Source organism: Elephantulus edwardii, unplaced genomic scaffold, assembly GCF_000299155.1.
Source record: "Elephantulus edwardii isolate Elephantulus edwardi_28Jun2011 unplaced genomic scaffold, EleEdw1.0 scaffold00065, whole genome shotgun sequence".
Classification (NCBI taxonomy): Eukaryota; Metazoa; Chordata; class Mammalia; order Macroscelidea; family Macroscelididae; genus Elephantulus; species Elephantulus edwardii.
Window position 1 is genome coordinate 13898839 of NW_006399815.1, and position 8845 is coordinate 13907683.

An 8845-nucleotide genomic window follows, 5' to 3' on the forward strand; every position below is an offset into this window, starting at 1 on the left:
CAACTGTGATCCATAGTGACCCTATTCACAACAGCTCTGAACCCTGTTCTATTGTGAGCCAACCTTATTGTCTCCAACACACCTATCCTCATTACTCCAGTCACTCAGTCAGTTCATATTATCGAGGGACTTTTCTTCCTGTGTTGTCCCTCCACTCTCCCAAGCATGTCTCTCTGCAAGGACTGGTCCCTCCTTGCAACATGCCTAAAGTATGTCAGACAGAGCTTCAGAATCCTTGCCTCCAATGAGCAGCCTGATTTTACCCTTTCCAGGATGAACCTGTTTGCTTTCTTAGCAGTTCATGATATAGTCAATACTCTTCTTCTACACTGCAGCTCAAAGACATTAATTTTCTATCATCCCTAATCATTGTCTAGCTTTCTGATGCATAGCATATAATTGGAAAGACCATGGATCAGGCACACCTTAGTCTCCAGACTGACATCCTTGCTCTTCAGTACTCTGGAGATGTCCCTGACAGCAGACTACCAAGAGTGTTGATTGTGGAGCCAAGCAAACTGAAGCTGTTAACAATCTCAACCTCTTCACCATCCATCATGATGCTGTTAACTGGCTCAGTGTTAAGAATCTCTTTTTTCTTCCTGTGGAGCTTCAGTCCATATTGAAGGCTGCAGTCCTTGAACATCTGCAGCAAGTGCTTCAGGTAACCCACAATTAAGTAAGCAAGGTTGAATCATCTGCACAATGCAGGTTATTGATAAGTCTTCCTCCAATCAGGATACCACAGTCCTCCTCATAGAACCCAGCCTCCCAGATGATCTATTCCACATACAGGTTGAAAAGGTATCGAGATAGGATTATCTAGTATAACTTTCCTTAGAATCATGAAGAACATTTTTTGCCAAAATATACAACAGCATAAAATTGGATTTTTCTTGAAATTTTTATTTTATATTGGTTTGCATAGAAAATTTGTGTATTGAAACTGCATAGCATTTTTAAATAAATATAATAAGGATAGAAACAAACATTTAATTTCACAAGCATATAATAAATAATAACTATTCAATAATAGATGGAGAATTTAGATATTAAACTTTTTAAAACTTGAAGGTAGAGTAAAGCTATTTAAAAAGTATTATATAAATGAGACCATTAAAAAAAAACCCTCAGAATTATTTTACCTTGTGCATGGCTACAAAGTTTTTATCCTTTATTAGGATAATGAGATTCTAAGCTAATATTACTGCCTTCTCAGGTCAGGTAGAAAAGCTAAAATCCCAGACTGAGATTTTAAAATGTTAGTTGTTCTTAAGGACTTCCTGCCCTCCAGTGGTATCTGACTTAATATTTTCACTGCAGCTTTCAGTACTACAAAAGGAAGATACACTACTTCTACAATTACATTTTGAAAGTATATCACATTGTATGGCAACATCTAATTTTAAATTCATTTCATGTTCAACCTCTGTTTGTACCCATGCATCACATTTTGCATCTTGCAGAGTGCAGTTATTACCAATTTTGTCTTGCAATAAATATGGTGAGTTACACTGAGACTGTGGAAACTGGTCTGTATTATTTTTCACTGAGAACTTGTGAGAATTCTCATTCTGTTTATAAATATTGGCATTGTTTTTAATAATCTTATCATCTAGAAGTTTTGACATCCTTTTCAGATACATATTATTACTAGTTTCCTTGGTTTTAAAGAATCTTCCATCTGACTCTTCACTTTGCTCCAACACTTGATCCTCCTCTTCAGATGGCTAGAAAAAATTTAGTACTTTATCTATAAAGAATGCTTTGAATATTTGTGAAGGTATACTTAATCATTTCAAAATGCAAACTCCTAAAAATAAGAGTTGAACTACCCAAAGTACTATTTTTAGAAAATTCTGAAATATAAAAAAAGCTGGGATAAGTCAAAGCAGGTATGCTGTCAATCAATCTTAAAACTACAATCTATCACCTCCTAAAAGAATACAGGTTTAAAAAAAATATTTTTACCAAAAACAATCACCAGTATTTTTATTCCAAAACTCAAAAGTGATTTTAAGTCATAAGAGGGAAAGGTTTTCTTTCATTAGTCTTAAGACTGTATTACTGTCTTTTTCTTTCACATAGAAGAAAAAAAATATGCAACATATTCGTCTAACATTTAAAAAGAGTGAAAACTGGCTTTGACAGGCACTATGGCAATGGGACAATTAAAACAGGCTTTCAATGGGGGAAAAGAAGAGGAATGAATGAGGGGAGGGTAGAGAAAATAGTGCAACAATGAATGAATGGAAACCCAAAATCTCTGTAAATGTTCATTAAAATTAATAAAATTTAATTAAAAAAAGAGTGAAATAGAAATATGGTAATACCTTTGGAAGGAACAATTTATACAAATGGATTGTTCTATTTTTTGGTCACTAAGTGTTCATTTAAAAATATCTATTACATACTTTTAACATGTACTGTGTTCAATTTTATTAAAGATATATAAATACTTAAGGGGTATTGTTGTATTAAGTGCCACTAAGTTGACTCAAACTCATAACAACACTATGTGTGTAGAACAGACATCGCCTTGCCATTCTCACAATCTCAGCTGTGCCATCCTGTTGGTGGTGATGAGGCAGTGTGTGTCATCAAGTGGAAACCAACCCATAGTTGATCCTTCAGTAGGATTTCAGAGGCAATAAATCACATAGGAGGAGGTTGTCCATCCTTCTCCTGTGGTGCAGCAGGTAGATTTGAACCACATGCCTTTGGGATAGGAGTGCAGTGTCTCAACAGTAGGGCAATGGACAGAAAAATCAAATAACTTCCCTCTAAAACAGTTAAAATAGCAAAACATCTCAACTCACTGTTTCTGAAAAAATGATGTGAGTAGGTCTAAGAACATATGTAAGTCTAACTCTCAATCCTGGAGTAAAATTTAACCACCACAGCTCAATCTGATCTTTAATCACAGTCAATCGTGTCTTAGACTTCCAATCATATAAGGTTAAAGACAAGCATCTGTCAAAAAATAAAGCCCTGAAGGCAGGAAGGAGTAGCACAGAAGGATTAATGATTAAGGATTAATGAAAATGAGAAGTAAAGGGAGAAAGGAGGGAAAGTGCAATTACATTGTGAGTATATAATTATACAGAAAATGCATAGGAATGGTTGCAGAAGAATCAATCAACTTTGTAAATTTTCAATTAAATCACTAGAATAATAGTAAGCCTAGATTCCTATTTGCTACAATAAATTTTCAACTTCATGAAAAAATCTATTCGAATTATCAAAAATACTATTTTAACAAAATCATATATAAAAAGTACTGATAATTCAAGTCAAAAGAGATAAAGTCTTTTAAAACCTAAAACAGGACAGAGCGCACAGCCAATCAGCATTAAGATAGCAAAAAGAAGTCCAAGAAAGAGCACTGAAGATTACTGGGCACAAATTAGATAAAGCAAGGTGAATGTGAATATTTTTTCAAAAGATGAGTATCCATTGAACATCTGCTTGTGAGTGAAACAAGTATAGGCACTCTTCTTAGAGCATACATTCTAAAGAGAGTAATGGACATAAAATCATATGTAACATAATTATAAATTGAAAAGTGTTAAAAAGTTTGTATGAGGCACTTAAAGAGCACAACAGCAAACCAAACCTATTGCTATCAAGCTGATTCCAACTTATAAGGGTTCTATGAGCACATAGTACAACTGCTCCATAGAGTTTCCAAAGCTATAATTCAGACTGCCACTTCATTTTGCAGAGCAGGTTCCTGGATGTGAATCAACAAACTTCTAGTTACAGCCAAGTGTCTGAACCATTGAATCATTAGGGCTCGTTTGTGAGCATAAGTGAAAATGTAAACTCACTGGCATTAAGTTCCAACTCATAATGACCCTCCAACAGATTTGTGAGGCTATTATAAATCTTAACAAAGGAGACTACCCATCTTTCTGCCTCTGAACCACTGGGGTATTCGAATTGCCAGAGACTACAGCTTTTTGGTTAGCAGCCCATTATACTACGGATTATACAAAAAGAGCTCCATGAGAGTGTAAGAGTGGGGCTTAATTAGATTGGGAAGACAGAGAAGGATTAAATTGCTGTTGTTATGTGCTATCGAGATGCCTGCGACTCATAGTGATCCTATGCACAGCAGCTCCGTAGCCTGCCCTATCCTGAGACAGTCTCACTGATTCCAACACACCAACCCCCAATACCCCAGTTACTCTATCAATCCATCTCATCCGGGTTCTTCCTCTCCTGTGCTGACCCTCCACCCTCTAGAGCATGAAGTCCTTCTCCAAGGACTGGTCCCTTCTGGCCACATGCTGAAGTATGTGGGGCGAAGCTTTAAAATCCTAGCCTCCAAGGAGAAACTTGGTTTCACCCACTCCAAGACAGAACTATTTGTTCTCTTGGCAGTCTATGGTATGTTCAAGACTCTTTTCCAGTACAAATCGAAGGTATCGATTCTTCTCCTGGCATCTTTAGTTACTGTCCAGCTCTGTAATGCATACCATGTAATTAAGAAGACCATGGCCTGGAGTAGGTACACTTTAGTCTCTAGTCTGACATCATTGGTTATCAGTACTCTGGAGAGGTCCCTTAGAGCAGATTTTCCCAGTACAATTCATCTTTTGATTTCTTGACTGCTGGTTTCAAGAGTGTTAATTGTGGAACTAAGTAAGCTCTAATCATTAACAACCTCAATCTCTTCTCCATCTATCATGATGATGTCAATTGGCCCAGTGGTGACAATCTTTATCTTCTTGATGTTGAGCTTCAATCCATATTGAAGACTACAGTTCTTGATCTTCTGCAGCAAGAACTCCGGGTCCTCATCAGTTTCAGCAAGCAAGGTTGTGTCATCTACGTAATATAGGTAGTTGATGATACCTCTCCAATCATGATGCCACATTCCTCCTCATTAAGCCCAGCTTCCCAAATTATTCTGCAAATAGACTGAAAAGGTATGGAGACAGTATGCATCCCTTTCCTGATTTTGAATCATTCAATGTTTCACTGATCTGTTCTGAGAACTGCTTCCTGGCCCAAGGATAGGCTTTGCATAAGCACAATCAATTGTTCTGAGATTCCCATTTTCCTCAAGGTTAGTGACAAATTTTCTGTGATCCATACAGTCAAAAGCCTTTTTCAAAGTCAATGAAACACAGATAGCTAACCCCCTGAAACTCTCTGCCTTCTGCCAAGATCCATTTGACAGTGGTGATAATGTCTCTAGTGCCACACCTCTTCTAACCCAGTTAGTATTTTTGGTAGTTCTCTGTCAATGTACTGTTCCAGTAGTTTCTGGAAGTAGTAACATAATTATAATGAAAGTTAAAGGATAGTAAGAATGAGGGAGCTCTGATGGTCTAGTGGCAAGAACCTGCGCTGGAATCCCGAAGACACGAGGTCTGAGTCCACCAACTGCTACATGGGAGAAGGATGGGCAATCCCTTCCCATCTGATTAACTGCCTCTGAAAACCCACTGGAGGGTCAGCTATGAGTCAGCTCTGACTTGATGGTACACAAAAACAACAACAAAGAATAAAGCACAGCAAATATATTCCGGGGAAAGGAAACAGAATGTCTAAAAGTCTCACAAATAAAGAAAGGCAAACACACAAAAGAAAGAGAAGTTTCAGTATGTGTGAAACATAGGAAAGGAGAACAGTTCTAGAAGCAATCAGAGGTGCAACCAGGAGCCAGATTACACAGGGGCATCCACTTCTTATATAACATGTCCCCGGAAACCCGATGGACTTTGATAAATGTCAATAGTTATTGAAAGGCTTCAGGCCTTTTGTTCATATGGTCACTATGAGTCGTGCTCAATTCGAAGGTAATCAAGAACAACAAAATATACCACAGTAACAAGTTTAGATTCAAAAGTAACATAGAAATCCACTGGTTAGTTAAATATGAAATTAAAATGCTTTAAATTATGTTTATAAAAGACTATGATAAGTAGTGGAAGCAGGAGCAGTATTCACTTCCAAAATGGCCTGACTCCGGAAACTCTATGTACGAACAGTTCTCAGGCCGTTCGTTCACAGGGTCTCTATGAGTCGTCTACAACTCGACGGCATCAAACAACAACAACAACAACAATAATAAGTAGAAAGCAAAGTGACATAAGAGTGGAGAAGTGAGGTATCTTAAGAAACAAGCCTAAGGGAGCTCTGGTGGCCTAGTGGCAAGAAGCTGCACTGCAATCCCAGAGGTGCAAGGTTCAAATCCACTAGATGATCTGCTGGAGAAGGAGGGGAAATCTCCTCCTGTACCAGTCAGATATGATTTAATGGTACACACACAAAATATAATATAATAAAATAAAATTTAAAAAAAGAAACAAGACTAATAGCTCAAGACAAGACACTGTTAGCTCACATTTTGGTCCAACACTATAGATTGAGATAAGTAGATGAATTTGTACTTTATTTTGGGAATATAATTGCTTGGATTATGTAGTGATAGAATGAAAGTAGTTGATTGAGGAAAAAGTAGACATAGAAAGAAATTGCAGAGTTGACCATAAAGTTTCTGACACAAGCAACTGGATAGATGGAAAGGTACTTTCTATGTATATAGAAACTATTAAAAAAAACTGATATGGAGAAATATCAAGGAGTCAATTTGAAATAAGAAGAGGGAATTTATTTGTGAAATTTTAAAAAGTTACTTTCCAGAGGACATTAGTTAATGTGTCTATAGTCACTGATTTGGGAAGTGTCATTGTGTAGATGGTATTACCAGGGCTCAGAATGTATAACATTATAGAGAGTCTTGAATGTCAGTTAATAAAATGTGTTCTTGTAACAGACAGCAAGTACTCCAACATCTATACAGCAAGAGAGTCAGAAGAAGTGCCCAAAAGTATGAAGTAGCAATCATAGAAGTATGAAGGAAACCATAATAGTATGTTATGACAAAAAAAGGGAAGGAAATGTTTTTCAAAGAAGGTACAATAATCACTTCTAGCAATATTACTCTAAGATGTGTTGATGGCATAGTGGTTAAAGCATTCAGCTTCTAATCTGTAGGCTGGGCATTTAAACTCCACAGTGGAAAGATAAGACAGTCAGTTTCCATAAAGAAACTCTACCATGGGCAGATCTACTCTGTCCTTACAGGATTGATATGAGTCAGAATCTGTCTAAAAGCAACAAGTTAACAATATTATTAGGAGTTATAGTCAGATGAGATTCTTGTGGTAACTTCTAGTGACTTCTCTTTCTAACAAAGCCTGAATCTTTCCAACAGTTCTAACCCATAAGTGATTCAATGGAAGAAAGAGTCACCATCTCTTCCCATGTGATATACAGTCTCAGAAACTCAATGGGGGGGTCAGCTTTGAGTGGTCTCTGACTCAACTGAAAATTATCCAGCTAATTCGAAGATACAGATCATCATTAGTGTCTGAATACAATTTTAATGATGCGTTAAAAATAAAAATTAAAGATGGAAGTGTAAATTAAAGAAATATTTAAACAAATGATTTATCAAAATACACCTTTCCTCTTCACATATATTATTCAAATTATTAATAGTGTAAAAGAAACTATGAGAAATAAAAATAATTCAAAATTAATAGAGTATTAAATAAGAAGCATGACACAACTTACCATCTCTGAACTAGAACTGAAGCAACTATCTGTTTGTTTTGGAGAGTAACTGGTAGACTGACTACTCTGTGAAGAATCAAGATCTGAAAATAAAGATTAATTCACAGAAAAATTATAGTTATTAATACTCAATGAAATATACATAGATGTAAGATCTCTGCTGGTAGAGTAAGTTTAGCACACAGATGATCTGACTCAGAGAAATTCTCCATCATGTTTCTGGGGTTTTAAATCTTTACAGGAGAAAACTGCCCTTCTCCCTCAGAGCAGCTGGTAAACTCAAACCACTGACCTTTAAGTAGACCAACTAACACATAACACAACATACCACGCGCAAACTGCACTGTAAATTGTTAAATACTTGTTACATTGATAGGCTATATAAACTTAACAGACTTGTTTATGCAAGTAAAATAAGGGTATATAGCAAAATTGAGGAGTCTTTGAGTGGTATAACTGGTTAATATACCTCACTGCTAACTAAAGGGATAGAGGTTTGAATCTATACAGAAGTCTCTAAGAAGAAAACCTGGTAATCTACTTCTAAAAAGTCAGCTGAATAGTTTCAATAGTATTAATATTGAGTAGTATCAATCATACCTATCCCTTTCTCATTTATGAAAATGGATTTACTATCAAAACAACAAACAAAAACGAACAGAATATGGCCTATAAACATATATCAAAACACATGCTTTTCTATATGTGATGAAACAAGAGTACTTGTACATTTTTTTGTTTTTTTTTTTCATTCATTAAAGTCAGGGCTGAAGCTTTCTGTAAAATAATTTTCATGTCAGTCAGCTGAAAGGCATAAAACTAAGCTGAAATCTGACACCTTTAGTATTATAAAAGGAAATTTATACCACCATGGAGGAAGTTCTCCAAAATAGCTAAAAGGAGAATACAGAAAAATGGGTATTACTAATAATAACTAGCATCTCTGAGAAATAAGGGAAGCATCAGTGAGTAATAATATCACTAAGAAGAACAGTTCCCCTTATAAGGGATTTATCTTTCACTGCTCCACAAATTGCTGTCTGTCAGATACTCCTCTACATCTGAACATCCAGATCAAGACAGACTAGGAAGAAGGATTGGCCACCCACTTCTGAAATAGCAGGCCTCTGAAAACCCTATGCATAATAGAGCACACACAGATTAACAGAAAGGGCAACCTAGGTAGAACTATCAAGTATGGAAATACAAAGGAGGAGGAACAGTTGTAAGCAGACCCTAGTGATTGGTACAT

The 8845-nt window shown here is 36.2% G+C and overlaps 1 protein-coding gene across 1 annotated transcript in view; it reads right to left on the bottom strand.

Moving 5' to 3' along the window:
• Positions 1-1262: 1262 nt before the first annotated feature.
• LOC102860786 (chromosome unknown open reading frame, human C12orf40) overlaps positions 1263-8845 on the bottom strand; it is a 58827-nt gene continuing 51244 nt past the window's right edge. The window contains exons 10-11 of the mRNA XM_006888235.1: positions 7594-7676; positions 1263-1730 (exon numbers count right to left, since the gene is read on the bottom strand). Coding sequence (XP_006888297.1) covers positions 1263-1730; positions 7594-7676 — 551 coding nt within the window. The remainder of the gene's footprint in view (positions 1731-7593; positions 7677-8845) is intronic.